Source organism: Mesocricetus auratus, unplaced genomic scaffold (assembly GCF_017639785.1).
Source record: "Mesocricetus auratus isolate SY011 unplaced genomic scaffold, BCM_Maur_2.0 Super-Scaffold_100023, whole genome shotgun sequence".
NCBI lineage: Eukaryota > Metazoa > Chordata > Mammalia > Rodentia > Cricetidae > Mesocricetus > Mesocricetus auratus.
The window spans coordinates 2,720,867-2,743,423 of NW_024429204.1; the positions used below are offsets into that span (position 1 = coordinate 2,720,867).

The following is a 22,557-nucleotide window of genomic DNA, read 5'->3' on the forward strand; positions in this document are numbered from 1 at the left end:
GCAGGGCCAGGGAGCTCACACTTCATGAGGACACTCCAGAGTGCTCTGTTGTCCTTGGGTTCCAAGACAGTGTGATTGCCGTGCTGCCAGGACCCAGGGCAAAATATCAGGTGTGGTTAGTGAGAGTCCAGTACTGCAGTGCACGTGGTTAGTGAGAGTCCAGTGCTGCAGTGCAAGTGGTTAGCGTGTGAGAGTCCAGTACTGCAGTGCACGTGGTTAGTGTGAGAGTCCAGTACTGCAGTGCACGTGGTTAGTGTGAGAGTCCAGTGCTGCAGCGCACGTGGTTAGTGAGAGTCCAGTGCTGCAGCGCACGTGGTTAGTGAGAGTCCAGTGCTGCAGTGCACGTGGTTAGTGTGAGAGTCCAGTGCTGCAGTGCACGTAGTTAGTGTGAGAGTCCAGTGCTGCAGTGCACGTGGTTAGTGAGAGTCCAGTGCTGCAGTGCACGTGGTTAGTGAGAGTCCAGTGCTGCAGTGCACGTGGTTAGTGAGAGTCCAGTGCTGCAGTGCACGTGGTTAGTGAGAGTCCAGTGCTGCAGTGCATGTGGTTAGTGAGAATCCAGTGCTGCAGTGCACGTGGTTAGTGTGAGAGTCCAGTGCTGCAGTGCACGTGGTTAGTGAGAGTCCAGTACTGCAGTGCACGTGGTTAGTGAGAGTCCAGTGCTGCAGCGCACGTGGTTAGTGTGAGAGTCCAGTGCTGCAGCGCACGTGGTTAGTGAGAGTCCAGTGCTGCAGCGCACGTGGTTAGTGAGAGTCCAGTGCTGCAGTGCACGTGGTTAGTGTGAGAGTCCAGTACTGCAGTGCACGTGGTTAGTGTGAGAGTCCAGTGCTGCAGTGCACGTGGTTAGTGAGAGTCCAGTGCTGCAGTGCACGTGGTTAGTGAGAGTCCAGTGCTGCAGTGCACGTGGTTAGTGTGAGAATCCAGTGCTGCAGTGCACGTGGTTAGTGTGAGAGTCCAGTGCTGCAGTGCACGTGGTTAGTGTGAGAGTCCAGTGCTGCAGTGCACGTGGTTAGTGTGAGAGTCCAGTGCTGCAGTGCACGTGGTTAGTGTGAGTCCAGTGCTGCAGTGCACGTGGTTAGTGAGAGTCCAGTGCTGCAGTGCACGTGGTTAGTGAGAGTCCAGTGCTGCAGTGCACGTGGTTAGTGTGAGAGTCCAGTGCTGCAGTGCACGTGGTTAGTGTGAGAGTCCAGTGCTGCAGTGCACGTGGTTAGTGTGAGAGTCCAGTGCTGCAGTGCACGTGGTTAGTGAGAGTCCAGTGCTGCAGTGCACGTGGTTAGTGAGAATCCAGTGCTGCAGTGCACGTGGTTAGTGAGAGTCCAGTGCTGCAGTGCACGTGGTTAGTGTGAGAGTCCAGTGCTGCAGTGCACGTGGTTAGTGTGAGAGTCCAGTGCTGCAGTGCACGTGGTTAGTGAGTGAGTCCAGTGCTGCAGTGCACGTGGTTAGTGTGAGAGTCCAGTGCTGCAGTGCACGTGGTTAGTGAGTGAGTCCAGTGCTGCAGTGCACGTGGTTAGCGTGTGAGAGTCCAGTGCTGCAGTGCACGTGGTTAGTGTGAGAGTCCAGTGCTGCAGTGCACGTGGTTAGCGTGTGAGAGTCCAGTGCTGCAGTGCACGTGGTTAGCGTGTGAGAGTCCAGTGCTGCAGTGCACGTGGTTAGTGTGAGAGTCCAGTGCTGCAGTGCATGTGGTTAGTGAGAGTCCAGTACTGCAGTGCACGTGGTTAGTGTGAGAGTCCAGTGCTGCAGTGCACGTGGTTAGTGAGAGTCCAGTGCTGCAGTGCACGTGGTTAGTGTGAGAGTCCAGTGCTGCAGTGCACGTGGTTAGCATGTGAGAGTCCAGTGCTGCAGTGCACGTGGTTAGTGTGAGAGTCCAGTGCTGCAGTGCACGTGGTTAGCGTGTAAGAGTCCAGTGCTGCAGTGCACGTGGTTAGTGTGAGAGTCCAGTACTGCAGTGCACGTGGTTAGTGAGTGAGTCCAGTGCTGCAATGCACGTGGTTAGCGTGTAAGAGTCCAGTGCTGCAGTGCACGTGGTTAGTGTGAGAGTCCAGTGCTGCAGTGCACGTGGTTAGCATGTGAGAGTCCAGTGCTGCAGTGCACGTGGTTAGTGTGAGAGTCCAGTGCTGCAGTGCACGTGGTTAGCGTGTAAGAGTCCAGTGCTGCAGTGCACGTGGTTAGTGTGAGAGTCCAGTACTGCAGTGCACGTGGTTAGTGAGTGAGTCCAGTGCTGCAATGCACGTGGTTAGCGTGTAAGAGTCCAGTGCTGCAGTGCACGTGGTTAGTGTGAGAGTCTAGTGCTGCAGTGCACGTGGTTAGTGAGAGTCCAATGCTGCAGTGCACGTGGTTAGTGTGAGAGTCCAGTACTGCAGTGCACGTGGTTAGTGTGAGAGTCCAATGCTGCAGTGCACGTGGTTAGTGTGAGAGTCCAGTACTGCAGTGCACGTGGTTAGTGAGAGTCCAGTGCTGCAGTGCATGTGGTTAGTGTGAGAGTCCAGTGCTGCAGTACACGTGGTTAGTGAGAGTCCAGTGCTGCAGTGCACGTGGTTAGTGAGAATCCAGTGCTGCAGTACACGTGGTTAGTGTAAGTCCAGTGCTGCAGTGCACGTGGTTAGTGAGAATCCAGTGCTGCAGTGCACGCGGTTAGTGTGAGAGTCCAGTGCTGCAATGCACGTGGTTAGCGTGTGAGAGTCCAGTGCTGCAGTGCATGTGGTTAGTGAGAGTCCAGTGCTGCAGTGCACGTGGTTAGAAAGTACAGATCTCATCTTAGGGTAACTGGCGTGGAACTCTGTCCTCTTAGGGCTCTGGAACTTCGCCCATTCTCGGTGAAGCCTCTTCTGCGCCGAGCAATGGCCTACGAAACCATAGAGAAATACGGGAAGGCTTACGTGGACTATAAGACAGTGCTGCAGATGGACGCCGGGATCCAGCTGGCAAGCGACAGTGCCAACAGGTAATTCAGGCTGAGGCTGCTCTCCAGGGTCTGTGTCCGTCAGAAAAGGGTCAAGCTCTTCCCTTCCCCTCCTCTGAGAACGCTGTCAAGTTTGTCACAGGTCCCCACCCACTGTACATGAATGGTCCCCTCTTCCTAACTCCATTCCTAACCATCCCTCCGTAACCCCTGGCTCAGCTTCTCCGTCTTGTGTTTATTTCTGTGAAGTTACTTCATTTTGACAGCACCGCGTGTACAGTTTCCATGTCCTCCTTAAAGGTGGACATCTAAGTCAGTAGTGACACCAGGCCAGTAAGAAGGTGCTGTAGACAGACTGCATAGACAATCTCTCACGGAGGCAAGAATCTTCAGACTATGGGCCTGAGAGTGTAGCTTATGGCCCTGAGTTCAAACCCTAGTAACACAGACGTCATGAATATTCAGGTAAAAATCAAAAAACTATGCATCAGATAGCATTTCCTAGTGATGTATTGTATTTTATATTTTCTTATTCCATTTTTCCCAAATGGCAGCTTTTCGAGCATTTCTGACTAATTCTGGTCTTAGTGTGCCATGCCTCACACACCCTGCAGAAGACAAAAGGCAGAGGTGGTGTGGTCGCTGTCTCTCAGCAAGCTAGAGGACAGTTAGGGGACGGGACAGTGTGCTGGACGGTGGGGTGCGGGGACTGTAGAGGGAGAGGCAGGCCTGGCCGTGGCTGCTGTACAGAGCTCTCTCAAGTGCCTTGGAAGGGCCCTAGCACAACTCCAGAAGGATCTGAGCACCTCAGGAGACGCATGAATCATCTGTACATAAATATAAAACTTTTTTATGCAAAAGGTATATGCAATTATAGACCCAACTAACATGAATGCATTTCACTAATTACCTGCCAATCTCCCAGTCTTGGGAAGTGTCTTTTGAAACCAGATATTTGTCCCAAAGAAATAACCCGATTTTGCTTTTAAATCTAAATTTTACTTTAAAAAAAACTACTTTGAGATAGGGTCTCACTGTGTAGTCCTGGCTGGCCTTGAACTCATGCTCCTATTGAAGGAGTGTACCACTGTGCTCACCCTCTATATGTTAAAGTGATAACCAACAATGTTAATCTGAATTTTAAGGTGGTCATTAAGTAAAGGCCTTAGTGTAATACTCTGATATTTCTTATTCATATAAGAAGAATGTCAGTGGACACGTTGAGAATCGAAAGAGCTCATGGGGCTGTGTTGGCGCAGTGGCGGCTTAAGGGGCAGCAGGATCTGGGCAGGAGAGGTGGCTCAGTGGTTAAGAGCACTGACTGCTCTTCCAGAGGTCCCGGGTTCAGTTCCCAGCACCCACGCTACAGCTCACAACCGTAAAATAAGAATAAGTGAATCATCTTAAAAAGAAGGGGAGAAGCTGGCCCTCATCCAGTCTGTCTCAGCCACTGCGGGGAATAGTTTTAGTTGAGCACAGAACCCCACAGGACTCCAAGCTGCTTCCGAGAGTAACACATTGCCAGTTCAGCAACTGGCTAAGGGTCACGGGGGATATTTCTCCCAGTCCTAAATGTTTCAGTTGCACGTCTCACTTTTTCAAAACTTAAAAATATAATTGTATGCTGAAAACTTTAAGCAAATAAACAGATATTAACATTTTCTTTTGAGTAGAAAATGTTCTCCTTGTGCCTGGAGGCCCATGTTTCTCAGCTAGCCAGGCAGGAGAGTCACAAGTTCAAAGCTCATGGGGGCAAGATGGGATAGGCCTTATCTCAAAACAAAAACAAAAACCCAAGAAGGAAAAGGAAATGGTCTAATTAAGCAATTAATGCCAACCTTTAAAAATCCCTTAGAAACAGTTATATGGACTGTGTTTTTCTACAAGGAAGCACACTTAGCTACAGCTCAGTCAGTATGACTATTATTGCGTTTCGGAGACAGGGTTTCTCCATGTAGCCCTTGCTGTCCTTGAACTCTCTCTGTAGACCAAGCTGGCCTTGAATTCAGGGATCTGCCTGCCTCTGCCTCCTGAGCGCTGGGATTTAAGGTGTGCGCCACCACCGCAGGGCACGCAGTCTGATACTTGATCAAACCTTTCTCTCTTCAGATTAACAAAAATATTAATGGAGCTAGATGGACCAAAATGGCGGGAGAGTCTGCCACCCATCCCGGTTGTCCCCACCGCGTCTGAGCCACCCCAAGTTCGGCCTCCTGCTGCAGAGCCCCCAGACCAAGAGCTACATCCCAGCGGCTGCCCGCCGGGCACCACAGGTGGGGAGGACTGCACCCTGCGCTACAGGAGCAAATTCCCGGGCTGCAGCCGAGGGGGCGGAGCCTGAGCTGGTTGTGGGACCTGGGGTCGGGCTTTCCTTCCTCTCAGCTACCCGACCGATGTCACCTCCTGTGTGCACAGGAGAGGGGGGCAGGGAGGAACCGAGGCGCGAGGTGGCTCCCAGGAGTAAATGGAGGCGCACGCCCACGGGACGTGGCCCCTGGGCTGCCTGTGGAGGCCGATGGCCACCTCTTAGTGTGGAGCCGGCATTACCGAGAGGAAGAAAAGGAACTGAGCCGTCCAGGAAGCCATGTGACGAAGTGACATTGCTGTAATAATATTGATGATGATGATGATGGATTCAGCCTGGTGTGTAAAAGTGCTTGCCGTGCAAACCTGAGTTCATCCCTCAGAATCCGTGGTGGAGGGGGGAGCAGACTGCCCCAAAACTGCCTCTGACCCCCACGTGCTTGCTGTGGGACAAGTCACATACACACATTGCGCAGACAAATAACACAGTCTCAAATGACAACGTGCAGATCTACGGTAGGAAAACTTGGGCGCTGGGTAAACGCCACACCAGGCTTTAAAACTTCAGTGTTATTCGTCAGATGTTTACTGGGTCTTTTGTTTTTAAAGGTTTGCTGATTTCTGTGTGTGTGGGTACTTTGCCTGGAGGTACATATGTGTACCACGTATGTGTCTGGGACCTGAAGAGGCCGGACAAAGGCATCGAATCCCCTGAAACTGAAGTTAAAATGGCTGTGAGCCACCACACGGGTGCTGGGGGTCGAACCCAGGTCCTGTGCAAGACAGCAAGTGCTCTTAACCACGGAGCCATCTCTCCAGGCCCTAGCTTTTAAAAACCAGAGTATGCGTGGGCGTGTGAATACAGGTGCCCACAGAGGCCTGAAACATCTGGCATGGGGCCAAAACCCAAACCCTGGTCCTCTACAAGCACAGCAAGGGTTCTTAACCCCCTAAGCCATCGCTCTGGCCAAGCTTTGTGGTTTTGTTTTTGTTTTTGTTTTTTTTTTTTTACTATTTTATTACTTTTTATATTCCAATCCCAGTCGCCCCTCCCTCCTCTCCTCCTGCTCCCCCCATTCTCGCCCCTTCCTCCCATCTGCTCCTCAGACAGGGTGAGGCCTCCCCTAGGAAGTCTAGTAAGTCTGTCACATCATCTAGTTGAGGCAGGACCAAGGCGCCTCCCCACCTACCACTCCCCTGTGTCTAGTCTGGGCAAGGTATCTCTCCACATAGAATGGGCTCCACTAAGTCAGTTTGTGCATTAGAGTTAGATCTTGGACCCACTGCCAGTGGCCTCATATATTGTCCCAGCCACACCACTGTCACCTATATTAAGGGAGTCTAGTTCAGTCTTATGCAGGTTCCCCATTTGTCAGACCTGAGTCAGTGATCTCTCTCTAGCTCAGGTCAGCTGATGCTGTGGGTTTCCCCATCACGGTCTTGACTCCTTTGTTCATATTATCACTCCTCCCTCACTTCGATTGTACTCCAGGAGCTTGACCCATTGGTTAGTTGTGGATTTCTGCATCTGCTTCCGTTTCTGGAAGAGGGTTCAAGCTTCTCTGGGATTGTGGGTTGTGTAGGCTGTCTATATTTTACTTTATGTCTGATATCCACTTTTGAGTGAGTACATACTGTATTTGTCTTTCTGGTTTTGGGTTACCTTACTTAGGATGTTTTTTTCTAGTTCTGTCCATTTGCCTGTGACTTTTAGGATGTCATTGTTTCTTACTGCTGAGTTGTACTCCATTGTGTAAATATACCACATTTTCTTTATCCATTCTTTAGTTAAGGGGCATCTAGGTTGTTTCCAAGATTTGGCTATGATGAATAATGTTGCTATGAACATAGTTGAGCAAATATCTTTGTGCCTCCCTGGGGTATATGCCTAGCAGTGGTATTGCAGGGTCTTGAGGTAGGCTGATCCCTGATTTTCTGAGAAATTATCATACTGATTTCCACCAGCAATGGAGGAATGTCCCCTGTCTCCATATCCTCTCCAGCATAAGCTGTCATTGGTGTTTTTGTTCTTAGCTATTCTACTCTATGTAAGATGGCATCTCAGAGTGGTTTTGATTTGCATTTCTCTGATGACTAAGGATGTTGAGCATTTCCTTAGGTGTCTCTCTGCCATTTGAGATTGTTCTGTTGAGAATTCTCTGTTTAGATATGTACCCCATTTTTTAATCTGATGATTTGGTAGTTGTCTACTTTCTTGAGTTCTTTGTATATTTTGGTTATCAGTCCTGTCAGATGTGGGGTTGGTGAAGTTGTTTTGTTTTTTTGAGTAAGGGTTTCACATAGTCCAGCCTGGCCCTAACATGATGGGGAACCACGAGTAACCCTGAATGCTGGGCTCCCACCTTCACCACTCAAGTGCTGGGATTGCGGGTCTGCACACCACCGTGCCCGTTCACTGACCGTATTAGTAGCCTATTTCACAGACTTATTCTGCCCTAAGTCCCGCTTAATGGAATGTCTAAAGCACTACTACCCAAGTGTTCAAAGGACGGCATGCTTCCCAACTGCAGGAAGCTGCGGGCCTCGTGAAGTCATGGAAGCAGCCATGTCTGAGACTCTGCCTCATGGCCTGGTTCTCTCGTCTCGCCCATGCATGGTTCTTGCTCCTGTGTCTCCAGGGTTCCAGAGGAGAAAAGAACACATGCCAAACGTGTAACACATTGCTCACATGGAACAGTGTTCTAACTGTTCACACACCCAGCAGCTTCTCCTCTTTAATTTTATGTCTTACTCTGTTTAGCTTAGCTCCTCGTGGTGTGCAAACGTGTGACTCTGCAATGGATAATTATTGATAATTACTGATAATTATTCTTAAGCTTTTATAGATGTACTCCCAGGAATGATTTCTCTATGTCTTTATCTTATTGCTCCCATAGATGAAAAAATGTTTCAAGTCCTTAAGGAAGAAGGAAATCAACTTGTAAGGGACAAAAACTATAAGGATGCCATTAGTAAATACAGTGAGTGCTTAAAAATTAACAGCAAGGAGTGTGCCATCTATACAAACAGGCAAGTTCTTCGTGGGATTCTGTAGGTCTTTTGTGAATAGCTCCTATTGCTTTAAAATCACTTTTGATAGATTCGCCTAAATTCATTGCCAGTTCTGCGTAATGCTCCTAGGAATCGGTATGCAGGCGGTCTCGGGTGTCTCTGAAAGAGCTGGGCTTTCAGTTGGAGAGAGGGGCTGGGAAAGATGAGGGTCCAATGACGAGGCCCCTTTGGCCACTGTTGCTGACTGAGCTGGTCCTCCTCTGGCCCTGCACTGTCTGCCTGGCCAGGCTGCAGCGAGCTGGGCCTGAGCTCTGTCCAGCGTGGGAGCTGGGACATGGGGGTGACCGATCGCCTTCAAAATGCTCTTATTCTAAAGTGCTAATGACAAGCCTCTCTTACATTGTGTAGAAGAACTGGCAGGTTCTAGAACTGTCTTTAACACTGCAATACTTCAGGGATTTGATGGGAGAAGGCACAGGACAGTCACTAGGAGAATAAAGAATCAGTTTTAAGCGTTTTTCTAGCTATGTCATGCAATTGTTAACTTTTTGTGAGAATCTCCACACATGAGTACTGGATTTACATCATTTAGCCCCTCCCTCCCGTAAAGTCTATTTATTTATTTACGTGTGAGCGTTTCGCCTGTTTGGATGTGTGCACCTCGAGCATGCATGGTACCTGCAGAGATCAGAACAGGGTCTTTGACCCCATGGAACAGGAGTTCCCAGCGGCTGTCAGCCACCACGAGGGTCCCCTGCAAGGACTCAGCTGCCGGGCCACCCGCCCCACCCCGCAGACAGACTCTTGCCCGGCCTCTTAGGGTGGCTTGTACTCATTTCCCTGCCACTAAGTTCGAGAGTTTCTCCCCTCTCCTTCAGCTCTTGCAGAGTGGCCAGGAAACCGCTCAGGTTTCTCTGAAGACCGTTTTGTGCCCGTGGCTACAGTGGCACAGAGCTCAAAGCCTGGTCCTCCCCTCTGCAGGCTTCCCACTGTCTGGTGGCCGCATCCCTGCCCCGGACTTGTGCTCATCCCTCCTGGCACCCATCCCCCCCTCACTTCTGTCTGCACCCGCCCCCCTCACCTCTTATCCTTGTGCCTCCCGGATCTGTTTTCCGATCTTCCTTACGGGAGATGCTGATTGGCCTTTCTTTCCCAAGCAGGCGGTAACCTCGGGTGGCCCCGCCTCTCCTGCCCTCCAGAGCGGGTGTCAGTTTCCCCGGGTGCCCCCCCCCCGTTATCTCTGACATGCCTGCCGCACCCCTGCCTTCTGTCCTTCCCTCCTGTCTCGCTCCCGGAGTCGTAGCTGCCATGTGCGAGCAGAGGGCCGTCTGTTACAGACATGCTCGGCTCCGGATGAAGCACGGGTGAACAGGGTCCTGGTGATGTGGCCTGTCCCCTCCCCCAGCCACACCCCTCCCCCACCGTCATGCTCCGCCCCGGGAAGGCTGTGCCCAGGCTGTGTCCTCTGCCTCCCTCCTCGCTCTGCCCCTTTCTCCTGTCATTTTCCCCTCGCGCGCCCATCTGCCTGCCTCTAGCTCGGTGAACGTATCTCGGTCAGTCTCTCTGCCTGGCTCTGCCCCACAAGCCCTGCTGCGGGTCTCGGCTGTGCTTCCAGAGCCCTTTACAGACTTTACGAAGATGCTCCTCTCTGTCCTGATTCCCGCCTTGTTGCGTCTCCTTTGGAGTCAGGGTATGTCTTGTTCACAGCGCCCCCCCCCATTAATGTCACGTCATCCCAGTGAGAGCGCCACTCCTGACTTCACATGTCACGTCCCAGCCGAAGCAACTGTGGCTCAAAACAGACTTAAGGCACTGGTTTTGATCCTCACTAGGCACTTTTCCTTCTCTCTCTCTCTTTTTTTTTTTTTTTTTTTTTTTTTTTGGTTTTTATGAGACAGGGTTTCTCTGTATTGTTTTGGAGGCTGTCGGTCCAGCCTGGCCTCGAACTCACAGAGATCCGCCTGCCTCTGCCTCCCGAGTGCTGGGATTAAAGGCGTGCACCACCAACGCCCGGCTTTTCCTTCTTTTTAAGCATACTGTGGAAATGTTATTTTTAGATTTTATTTTTTAACGTGCATGCGTGTGTGTGTGCACATGAGTGCAGGGGTCCGAGCAGGTGTCAGATCCCCCGGAGCAAGGTAACAGGTAGCTGTGAACTCTGGTTCCCCACAAGAGCTGCGCTTTTAAGCACAGCTGACGTCCCAGCCCCAGCTGTCTGAACCCTGACTGCTCCCTTTACCCCTCCTTGCGCTGTGCTAGAGCCCTCTGCTACCTGAAGCTCGGCCAGTTTGAGGAGGCGAAGCTGGACTGCGACCAGGCGCTTCGGATAGACGGAGAGAACGTGAAAGCCTGTTACAGACTAGCGCTCGCCCAGAAAGGACTGGAGGTGAGGGCGTCTCTGTCTCTGTGTGTAAATCGCATCTCTGAACAGAACACTGAGTGTGAATGTCGGGATCGTGAATCCTGGTATACACCAAAATCCCGGAGCCGACTCCCAGACTCCACCCTCACCTGCAGTGTGGACCGGTAGTTTCTAAGTTCCCTCTCCTGCTCGGCTGCAGTCCACAGGGAGCATTTTGGCTACAGTTTTCCAGCTCTACTTTCCTAAGGCTTCAGGGAATGCTCACTTTAAGGGAGATGGCTCATTGCCGCTGTGTTACTGTGTAAATATAGGAAACTTTCAAAGAAAAACAACAACAACAAAAACAATCACTAGCAATGCCTTTGGCTCCCAACAAAGATTGCAGTTGGGGGGGGGGCATCCTGATGGCTCATGGGCCACCCAGCGGAAACAGAGAGATGTAGCCAAGATGTAGCAGTTTACAGTGGGCTGGCCCTGAGCTAGCTTAGCTGATGCCCCGTGGAACTAACTGCACAGGATGCTCTTCTCACAACATACCGTGAGGCAAGCAAGCTCTGTGTAAACATGCTTCTCCTCATGCAAACTCTCCTGAATGGCAATCTTCTCCCTTTGTTTTATAAAGACAGGGTAGGGTGTGTGTGTGTGTGTGTGTGTGTGTCTGTCTGTCTGTCTGTCTGGTTTCTCACTTCCTAGATAGCAGAGCCTGGCTTTGAAGTTGGTTTTCCTGTCTCCACCTCCCACGTGGTGTTCTGCATAGCAATGTGGGTCACTGACTGTTCACTCGTAGGGAATAACATTACCAGGGACCTGCTACTGCAGAATACATTTCCTGAAATGTATTTTCTGGAGAAGGGGGGGGGCTTATTCAGACAGGGTTCACTCTAGCATGGGGTAGCCTGAAACTCACTATATAACTCAGGCTAGCCTCAAACTGGCAATCCTCCTGCCTCAGCCTCCCAAGTACTAAGAAGATAATTGATACATGAAGACTCCCACTGGATTCTTTTTGTTTGGTTGTTTTTAGAGACAGGGTTTCTCTTTGTAGCTTTGGAGCCTGTCCTGGGGCTAGTTTTACAGACCAGGCTGGCCTTGAACTCAGAGATTCACCTGCGCCTCTTCCTCCTGAGTGCTGGGACTAAAGGTGTGCGCCACCACTACCCAGCTCCCACGGACTCTTAAATGTCTCTTAGCCCCTTTTTCTTCCATTTTTCCCTTCCTCCTCCTTTCTTTTCCCTGGCACACCTCATTCACTACCCTTTCTCCACATGACTACATTCTAATGTACCGAGAGTTAGACCTTCAACTATGAATTGGGGAGTGGGGATTCAAATCATAACAGCAGGTGAGGATTAATTCAACATTAGTTGAAGGTAAAATTGGGAGGACAAAACAGTATAAAGTGTCTTGGGGGAGTGGTGCCTCCTGGTCTCTGAGGTGATAATAGAGGACAGCACTGGATCTTCAGGTCTCTGTAGATCCCGCATCCTCTGAGGACGGGATCATCAAGTCTCTGTAGATCCCGCATCCTCTGTGAGGACCGGTTCATCAGGTCTCTGTAGATCCTGCATCCTCTCAGCCTGCACAGAGCCAGGCCTGTGACTAGCAGCCAGGCCAGATGCAGCTGTTGGGGGTCGGGAGGGGGCGGTGGCTGCAGTGCATGCTATGCCAGCACCATCCACCCCTTGCTAGCAGCACTCTAACCCGTAAGCCCCCGTAACGATTTCTAGATGGTATGTGGCACCCTGGGTTCAAGAGACTCGTTCAACACTGACTCAACCCTGAGCTTTGGGCCAGTGATGTGTGTACTCTGTAGGGCCACACCTTGAGCAGGTAGCTCGTGCTGGCCTCTCCGGCCGGTGGAAGGTCAGCAGCTCTAACAAGGTCCGGAATTTTATGTCTGTGATGATGCACACAGATAACATCGAGTTGGAGCAGCTCTCTCCTTCGCTTATGCCCCTTAGCTTGTTTTTCCGGCTTGGCTTTGGCAGCTTATCTGCTCGGTAGGTTGAGCTCCATGCCAAGGAAACTCAGTGTCCGGCCCTTCATGTGGTGAGACTTTTGTAAGACGTGGCAGGTTCCCTGCCTGTACCTCCAAGCTGAAGGCTGCGCAGAGCTTGTTCTCAGCTGTCTTTAGGGGTGTGTGCACTGTGATGTGTGTGTGTGTGCCAGTTCTTTGCAAGAACAGATATCTACATGTTTGGCTTTTATTCAGAATTTATCTTACTGAGGACTGATTATATCCTAGCTCCTGTCAATTAGATTTCAGACATGGTTCCCGGCTTCAGTTTCTCCACATAGCAGTCTGCAAGGCCCAAACGTTCAAAATGAACAGTACGTAGTAAAGAATTCAACAGTTTAATACTATTACCATAACATGTGATTACACTGTATCTTTAAAAAACACATGTTGGCGTGTGCCACCTCGCAGACGTGGCCAGGGGCAGCTTGATGGACTTGGCTCTCTCCCTGCACCTTTATGTGGGTTCCAGGACCCAACTCGGGCCATCAGGTTTGTGTGGCACACGCAGGATTTCACCCACCTCGCCAGCCCTGTGCTGTTTCCTTTAAACATGGTTTATTACACTTTTATTTGGGTGTGTGCACACCACCACAAGTGGTCAGAGGGTCACCTGTGGATTCTCTCCTTCAACCACGTGGGTCCTGGGACCAAACCTAGGTGGTCAGGGTTGGCATGGAGAGCCTTCACCCCTGAGCCATCTCTCCAGGCCATGAGGACAATGGAGGCTGCCCTCTGACATCGTCCCATCTCTGTAGGAATGCAGAGTCACTACTAGATGCTCAGTCACATATGTTGCTGTACCCAGGAAGCCATCACCCCACCCTGATTGTTAGCAACTTGGCTTCATTATTGCCAGTGTCATCAGTCTTAATCAGTGATCAGTGGGGAGGGCCCAGCCCATGTGGGTGGTGCCATCCCTGGGCTGCTGGTCCTGGGTTCTGTAAGATGGTGGGTTGAGCAAGCCAGTAAGCAGCTCCCCTGCCTCCAGGTTCCTGCCCTGACTTCCTTCAGTGATGAACAGCAATGCTGAAGCGTAAGCCAAAAAACCCCTTCCCTCCCCAACTTGCTTTTTGGTCATGGTGTTTTTGTCACAGCAATAGAAACCCTAACTAACACACCAGGGAAAAACATCTCTGGGCGTGTGAGAGATGCCTAGATTAGGGTAAACTGGGAAGACCCACCCTAAATCTGGGGGGTAGCGTTTCATGGACCGCAGGTTTGGACTGAGTGAGCATAGACACTTGTTTCTCTCTGCTTCCCGAGTGTGGATGCCTGTGCCAATAGCCCGTTGTTACACCTTCCCTGGCCACTGTGAGCCGAAATAAACCCTTCTGGCAACAAGGAAAGTAATTCGGGGCTAATGAGTTCACTTGTTTCATTCATTCATTCATTCAGCAGAGGAGTGAGTGCCTGGTGTGCTTAGAACAGAGGACATAGAGACTACCTGTGTCCTCTCCACCACTGTGGAGGTTTGCCGTAGTATGTAGTCACTTCTGCCTCACAGCGGACTCATCCACGCCCACTGGGTCAATGGCACATACCGCCGTCACCCAGGCTAATCCAAACCATCCTGTCTTGTGTTTTCCAGAACCGCCTGGAAAGCTCAGCTGACCCGAGTCAGGATCTTCTGCACCCAGATGCGGGTGAGGCAACCAGGCCCCCGGACGCTAAGACTGGCACGGCGCCTCCCAGCAAAGGGAGGGAGAGGAGGAGAATCCAAGTCCAAGAGGTATTTGCATTCAGACGCTTTGAAAGCACTTGCTGAGGCTTTGTATATGCCGAATCCTAAGGTTATTCCTGTGAGCTCTACCAGACCAGATCTCTGTTTATTCTGATTGTCAGTGAACATCTGTCTTTGGATGTGCCACTAGTCACTGTGTTTCTCAGCAGGAGCCATGGAGAGTGGGTGTCTGCGTCAGGGCAGTTCTTGCTCTCACTGTCGCCTCAGCCTGGCTTGTGCCCTGGGAGCTGTAGACCACAGGCTTCTCTTGGGGTCGGCATTTGGAGAAGACAGAGCTCATCCTTAGCCAGGCAAAGCACTTCTGGTGGGGGCTTTGCCAGGCTGCCGTTTTGGTTGCTCTGTAGATCTGCCTGCCCTGCCTCCTAGTGCTGGGATCAAAGGCATGCAGTCACTCCTGGTCCCTCGTCTCTCCAGAGAGCCTGGGCATCATGTCTACAGAAAGCCCTGTTTGCTTTGTCATCCGTCTATGAGTCTATGTCAGGACATACGCTCCTGTGAATCCATGAATGCTGATATCGTATTTATGATCTGACATTCCCAGTAAGGGGCAGCAGGTGAGAACCTAGGACTGTTTTCCCCTTGGGTCAAGAAAATAACTGTTCTAAGAGAAATGACAAATGTAGGCTCGCTTTATTAAACATAAGGAAATGAAAATGAATGTAAAATTGATCATAAAAATAGAAACTGTTTTTAGTGTAGGATAGCTTTTTAAAACTTCTTGCCCTAACTTCTTCTTAAAGAAATTATGTATTTTATAATGTATTAAAATTTTTATTTTTTTATCTATGTGGTGGTGGCACACACCTTTAATCCCAGCACTCTGGAGGCAGAAGCAGCTATCTGAGTTTTGAGGCCAGCTTGATCTACAGCGTGAGTTCTAGGACAGCCAGGGTTACACAGAGAAACCATGTCTCAAAAAAAATTATTTTCACTTAGAACTTGCACTGACATGCTATGTGCAGCTCTCAGGTCACATTACGTGTAACTTGTGATGTATGACTGGTGTTCAGTGCCATGATGGGGTATAATTTTCTATTGTGAATTTCCTAAGGTGAATGAAAGCAGTGAGGAGGAGCTCGAGACAGCTGCAGAGGCCGCTGCAGCCTCCCCGCCTGCCGAGGGGGTAGCTGGTCATGGAGGAGGGTCTGCAGAATGCTCCCAGAGACTCGCGGTCTCCCGGCCCAGCAGCGCCTATGAGTTTGGACAGGTCCTAAACACCATCTGCACCAGGAAAGATGCAGAGGCCTGTGCACAGCTGCTGGCCGTCACTGCACCCAGAGACCTGCCAGTGTTGCTAAGCAACAGACTGGAAGGGGACATGCTCTTCCTCCTCGTCCAGTCCCTGCATAGTCACCTCGCGGTCAAGGACCCCTCGCTGGCGTACGAGCATCTCTGGTCCTTGAGCAAAGCACAGAGGTTTAAGGTAGGCAGCCACACGCCTGGCCTGGGAGGAGCCTGCGCTTTGGGGCCTCTGACTCTTTGCTTGTGCTCACCCGACCGTTACGGTGTTCCTGCCACACCGGAACACCGGGTTGTCCCCCCTTCCAGATGACCCTGACACTAATTAACAAAAGCCAAAAGGAGCAGATGGCCCAGCTGCTTGACAGCCTAGCACAGGCGCCAACCGACGGTTTTACTGCGGAGGATGTGCAGGCCCTAAGAAGGGAGTATGAGCTTTAACACCGGCTGCCGCGTTCCCGACGCTCCCAGACCGCACTGCCATAGAGCAGCAGGGGAGGCTACACTCAGAAGGATCTGTGTTTGCACTGTTGGACGTTGTACTTATTTTTATATACAGAATACACACACATATATATATTACAATCCAGTTTTTTACGAAACAGGGTTTCTCTGTATTGTTTGAGGCTGTCAGTCCAGCCCAGCCTCGAACTCAGAGATCCGCCTGCCTTTCCCTTCCGAGTGCTGGAATTAAAGGTGTGCACCACCACCACCTGGCACAATCCAGTTTTTGTTGTAAATATTCTGTTCTAGAGCCAGCACCTTTATATTTAATAGCTACATTCGGAACTTGGCAAATTGCATTCTAATTTCTAGTCCTTTCAGACACGAACTGAAGACATTCATTCCTATCTTTAAAAGTGAATGTTAACTTTTCATGACTGCATCACCGTCTATCTCCCTCAGATATGCATAAAATCCACGTTAGCAGAGTGGCTTATTGTCAGTTGAAATGACAACACTTACGTCTACAAGACCATTACTAGTTTAGAGACACAAGGAACTTATTTTTTCTAATATGAAAACAAACATGCCTAATAAAAATTACCGAAACGTCCAATCATTTTTACTATGTGACTTTCCTCATATGTGACCTGTAAGTAGTAAGACTATACTCAGCCTGTAATTGTCTTCTGCTTTGAGTACTTTTTACAGTAAAGGGGAAATGTATATAAAGTCACTGGTTGTCCCTTTTTCTGGGCTAAAGGTATTTGCTGTGTCATAAGCATCCAGGCCTTTAAAAAGGTGTGTTTAGTATTAATGTATTGACTGGGTGTCTGCATGTGTACCTGCCTCATCCACGCAGGACGGAGGCCAGCAGAGAGGACTGGAGTGAGAGATGTGAGCCTCCTGGTGAGTGAGCCCTGGGCAAAAACGGCCATCGCCAGCCTCCACTCCAGGTCCCGATCGCCGCACTGTCATTTACTCCTATATTGCATGGGCATGCTTTTTCAGGAGTCCGCAAGACTCATCGTGGGTACATGGTACCTTTCAAACTCTGCCATTTCTCTTCCTCAAACAGTTCTCTGCTTTTACTTACACCCACTGTAATCGGTTCTCTAGTCCTTACATACGTGTTTTCATAATGGTAGACGATGGATCGTTATACATACACACATGATGGCAGTCTCGTAAGACTGTATCGTGCCGGGCGGTGGTGGCGCACACCTTTAATCCCAGCACTCGGGAAGCAGAGGCAGACGGATCTCTGTGAGTTCGAGGCTGGGCTCGACCGACAGCCTCGAAAACAATACAGAGAACCCATCTCGTAAAACCAAAAAACAAAAAAAAAAAAAAACAAAAAAGACTGTATCGTGTACTGACGTCACAGATAACTTACCTAGTTCCAGTACATCCTGCTGATGGTGTACACTCATCGGGGATGGATGGCAACTGCTTTTACCCATGTTACTGGAAGAGGATAAGAACATCCACCTCCATGAGTGCTCTGAACGTGCTATTACATGGGATATACTCACTCTCCAGACAAGTGGCTGGCTGGAGCTCTGGCGCCCCCTCCTGGATGCAGTCCTGTGGAGTGCCTGCAGTCATGCAGGAACCAATGGCGCACTCCAGAGTAGCTCTTGTACACCCTGAGACAGCTGGCTGAGAGGCCACGTGTGAAGTAACCAACTGATACAGAGGGGAACTAAAACTGTGAACCCCGGAATACAGCACCATGGTGATAACCCTAAACGATCTGACAATCTGGAGAAACACAATGACATCAAATATAAGGCTCTCTAGTAGAATAAGTGCCAATGGGGTGTTTAAGGGACAATGGTGTAAACACTAAGCTAAGTCCATGAGAAATACCTGAGAAAGGGCTGGAGAGACGGCTCAGAGGTTAAGAGCGCTGGCTGCTCTCCCAGAGGTCATGAGTTCAATTCCCAGCACCCACATGGTGGCTCACAGCCACCTGTAATGAGATCTGGTGCCCTCTTCTGGCCTGCAGGGCCAGAACACTGTAGGTATAATAAAATCTTTAAAAGATACCTGAGAAGGATTAAATTGGTTTGTTTTTTGAGACAGGGTTTCTCTGTACTGTTTTGGAGGCTGTCCTGGAACTCACTTTGTAGACCAGGCTGGCCTCGAACTCACAGAGATCCGCCTGCCTCTGCCTCCCGAGGGCTGGGATTAAAGGCGTGCACCGACGCCCGGCAGAGGATTACATTGTTTTGATGCGGAGTTTCAGTGTCACTGCAGTGACAACAGCCATCCCTGTACCGCACATGTGACTGGCGCACAAAGCAGCTTGACCATCTACCTTTCCTTAAACACATTTCAATCCTCAATGTCACTTTGTCTCTATCAGGTCAGCACTTCAGTCTGTGTAATAGGGATGACTACTTCCTACAACTGAGTGACGTGTGGGGAGCTTATTCAGCTGGTGGAGTTTCAGCCCAGACCACCCTGTGCTACACAAGTGTTTACTAGGATGCCAATAAAAAAAGAGGAAAGTGCTGCAAATGTGGACCTGCGTTCATGCAGTGCTGCTGGGAGCAGACGGTGGACTGTCAGTTTCCCACAAACTTAAAACACCCAAGTCGAAGAAAACAAAATATATGCTCATATGAGAGCTCATAAAAATGGATAGGAACATTATCATTATAGTAAAAAAGCAGGTACCACTGAATTGTCTGCCATCCACTGAACATGTGAACAAATGTTAGGCCACACCAGAGGATGCTATGTAGTCATAAGAGGCATGCTGGAACCATGTTGCCGGCGAGGCGTGGAGTCAAAGGCAGGTAAACCTCAGGAGTCTGCACAGACGAAATGTCCACATGGACAGATGCAGAGACTGAAGGCAAGTCTGTGCTTGGCAGGAGCTAAGAAAAAGCAAGGGGGGCTGATAACCGGTGATGAAATTGTTCTAAAGTTAGTGATTTGGTTGTACAAACCCTTTGAATGGAGTAAAACTAATGAATCATATGCTTTAAAAGGTATTTCAGAGGGAGCTGGGATTGACACGTGAAGCAAGCTCTTTTCTAAAAAAAAAATGCAATAAAAAATAAAAAGATGGACTGTATCTCAATTTTCAAAAAAAAGGGAGGAAAAAAAGTAAATTATATATGTGTGTGTGTGTGTGTGTGTATATATATGGAGGGAGAGAGAGCAAGCTGCCTAGGTAGTCGAAAATGAGGTAAACCCCTAGGATTCTGTCACCACTTCTAAAAGGCCAGCTGTTTGAGCCTTTTGGGATTTACTGAGAAGATGAATACAAGTTAAGTGGAAGGGCAGACACCTGTGATTAAAAGTAATGCACGCTGTCCACTCTTACACTCCTGTCTCACACTGTGTTGGAGGCTGAAGTCCATCCCAACTGGCCAAACACCAAACGAGTTTACTAAAGGCGTCCAGAATACAAAGGAGGAGGTAAGGCCGTCTCCACGTAGATAACTATGTCTGAAAAGCGTAATAAAAATCTTAAATATCTGTAAAAAGTTATAGGTATGACTATGTTGTATGGGTGAAAATCAATTATAAAAATCAACAGTATGTTTGAAACAATAAAAAAACCCTAGGATTATAGGGAAGGGCGTGGTGGCGCACTGGAGGCAGAGGCAGGTGGATCTGTGAGTTGGAGCCAGCCTGGTCTACAGAGTGAGTTCCAGGCCAGCCAAAGCTACATAGTGAGATCCTATCTCTAAAAACACTAATACCTAAATAAAAACAAAACTAAGACTGTAAATACAACCTGAGGAAGACTTTGCTCATGGCTAGAAGGTGTGAAGGTCACAGACATCTAATATATGAAACCCCACAACTCAATAAACAGCAACACAAGGCTCCCAGGCTACTGAGGTTCTTAAAATAAAAATATTCACAATTTATATGCGAATTTCCCGAGGGATCTCGGAACTATTAGAATGAAAGAATGAGGTTCCTCAAACAAAATTATTCAAGAACCAGGTGTTTTTCTCTACCGTGAGTTACAAACAGGAAATGCCCTTTTAAAAGGTAACACTAACAGCGGTACCTGCAAACAGCGAGGCCATTACAGACAGCTGCAGGCTCCACGCAGACCCCGTCAGAGCAGGCAGAACTTGACAGTCCCAACCTGCTTATGGAAATGTAAAATGCCAACAATAGTCAAAACATTTCAAGAGAAACAAGACTTGCCTACCTATAAGACACCCACTTCCAGTCTTAAGATCTACCTCTCGATGCCCTACTCACTAACTGATCAGTTTCTGTCCGCAGGTCCCGTCTGAACTCTGAAGGACGTGTACGCAGTTTTATTTACCTACTAACCAATGGCTATGAATAGAACGGAACTCCGTCTGTGTCACTCAAGATCTAGCACTATTGGCAATGATTCACCTAAACGAGGGCGATGTAAGACAGGGGTAATGAAAGAACCATATAAGTAAATGTTCTCCTGGAGCAGGAAAGGAAACAGAAAGGTGAAGAAGGATTGACTTCTCGTTTGGATCATGTCGTGTAGGAAGCAGAGCAGCTTTTAACACAAACTTTGACCTTTAGTGATCCAAGTCTCTACCTAGATAATACATCATGCTCCACATATTTATAAATTATCCCAATTTCCAGCACAAATGAGACTGGCAATTTATGATCTGGGGGTGGTGGCGCACGCCTTCAATCCCAGCACTCGGGAGGCAGAGGCAGGTGGATCTCTGTGAGTTCGAGACCAGCCTGGTCTACAGAGCGAGTTCCAGGACAGCCTGGGCTACACAGAAAAACCCTGTCTCAAACAAACTAACCAAAAGACTGATAAGCAAATTTAACACAAGCTGATTTTGTGCTCTGAAGCTGAAAAACTGAACATTCAGAGAATCCTGCTAACACAGCAGTCTATGTAACCAACTATAAGGCATGCTATTGTGATCTTTGTACTTTGTCCTGGTCCTCAAGAGGTACGGTTTTAAAAATGATTCTTCAGGGGCTGGAGCAATGCTAAGTGGCTCAGAGCACTGGCTGCTCTTCCAGAGGGCCTGGTTCAACCCGCAGCAACCACAGCTTGCAGTGTCCATCCCACCGGGTGAGAGGAAGGCCACCACCACAACCTTCAGCCAACTTTGAAGTGAGCTTGGTCTTCTTGGGGCGCACAAATGCTAAGTCGGGATAAAGAGAGCAGCCCCAAGTCCACTCCTGGGGCCCCTTTTAAGGAGCAAAACACGAGTACTCACTAAGCAAGTTTGCAGAAGAAAGACAACAGAGCAATAAGGAAATACAGACAAATCTCAACAAAACAAAACCCAAATCAACCAACCAACCAAAAATCAAAAAATAAAAACCAGCCCACCTGTAACTGCAGTCCTGGGGGGGGGGACACCCTCTTCTGGCCTCTGACAGCACTGTATGGACATGGTACACAGACACACCTGCAGGCAAAACACTCCCTTACATAAAACAATAACTCAGAAATACCTCAGTGAGTTAGCGCTGGTTTTCCATGGAACCCTGGAGGAATCAGATTTGGTCCCTTAAGTTTACCGTCCTACATGAATTAATCCCATCCAGAGCTGGAGACACAGGCACTTTTGAAGCTATCCCAGCAAGGTCTGCGTTGATGTCAATCTGAGACCCTTCCCAGGAATCCTCCCGGGAGACAGGCTTTTGGGTACGCCGTGAGGGACTAATACATCAGGGTGACCAGTGTGGAGACCCACCTTCACTGTGGGTCTTCGTGGGCTGGGGCCCAGGAGTGAGTAAAAAAGGAGGAAGCAAGGATGAGGCCAAACCAGGAGGAACATGCCTCGCAGGTTAAGGGTTCTGTCTGCGATGACGACAGTGAAGACCAAGTCCCCGGGCTGAAGAGACGGCAGCTCACAGCACCCACACGGCAGCTCACTGCTGCAACCAGTTCCGAGGGACCACGCACCCTCACACAGACGTATGAAGTTTAAAAAGAAGCAGACCTAAGTTCCCGTTTGGCCTGTGTTTGTCTGGCCCACCTATACTGGGTGGACTTCATCACGTTTGGTGGGAGGTATGTGGGGAGGAGGCAAGTCAGGGTGTGCACTTGCCATGACTGGATGAAGGCAGGAGATACATCAGGGTACATGCTTGCCCTGCCTGGACCTGATGCGAAATACATACCTTGTGTGTTTGCCTTTGTAAGCCTCAGCAAAACGTCAGCATTTCGGCTGGGCGTTGGTGGCGCACGCCTTTAATCCCAGCACTCGGGAGGCAGAGGCAGGCGGATCTCTGTGAGTTCGAGGCCAACATGGGCTACAGAGTGAGTTCCAGGACAGCCTCCAAAACAATACAGAGAAACCCTGTCTCGAAAAACCAAACAAAAAAACAACAACAACAACAACAAAAAAAAAAACACGTCAGCATTTCTGGGAACCCTGGGATGGACCTGGGCATTCCATCCAGCTGGCCAGTTATTGGCTTTAAATTGTGGCGGTGGGGTTAACACAAGCCGGGCTGCAGTGCGGCTCTCCTCACAAGAGGGGCAAGACAAAAGGGATGCACAGCATCTCCCATGATGCCGCCGCCTCTGGGTCCTT

The 22,557-nt window shown here is 49.5% G+C and overlaps 1 protein-coding gene across 5 annotated transcripts in view; it reads left to right on the forward strand.

Moving 5' to 3' along the window:
* Positions 1–16,754, forward strand: part of Spag1 (sperm associated antigen 1) — a 47,347-nt gene extending 30,593 nt beyond the window's left edge. For all 5 annotated transcript variants that reach the window (XM_040730449.1, XM_040730447.1, XM_040730448.1 and 2 more), the window contains 7 exons: positions 2,786–2,938; positions 5,006–5,169; positions 8,098–8,230; positions 10,472–10,598; positions 14,183–14,323; positions 15,387–15,758; positions 15,884–16,754. In XM_040730449.1, the coding sequence (XP_040586383.1) occupies positions 2,786–2,938; positions 5,006–5,169; positions 8,098–8,230; positions 10,472–10,598; positions 14,183–14,323; positions 15,387–15,758; positions 15,884–16,015 (1,222 nt within the window). In that variant the 3' untranslated portion in view covers positions 16,016–16,754. The remainder of the gene's footprint in view (positions 1–2,785; positions 2,939–5,005; positions 5,170–8,097; positions 8,231–10,471; positions 10,599–14,182; positions 14,324–15,386; positions 15,759–15,883) is intronic.
* Positions 16,755–22,557: the final 5,803 nt, after the last annotated feature.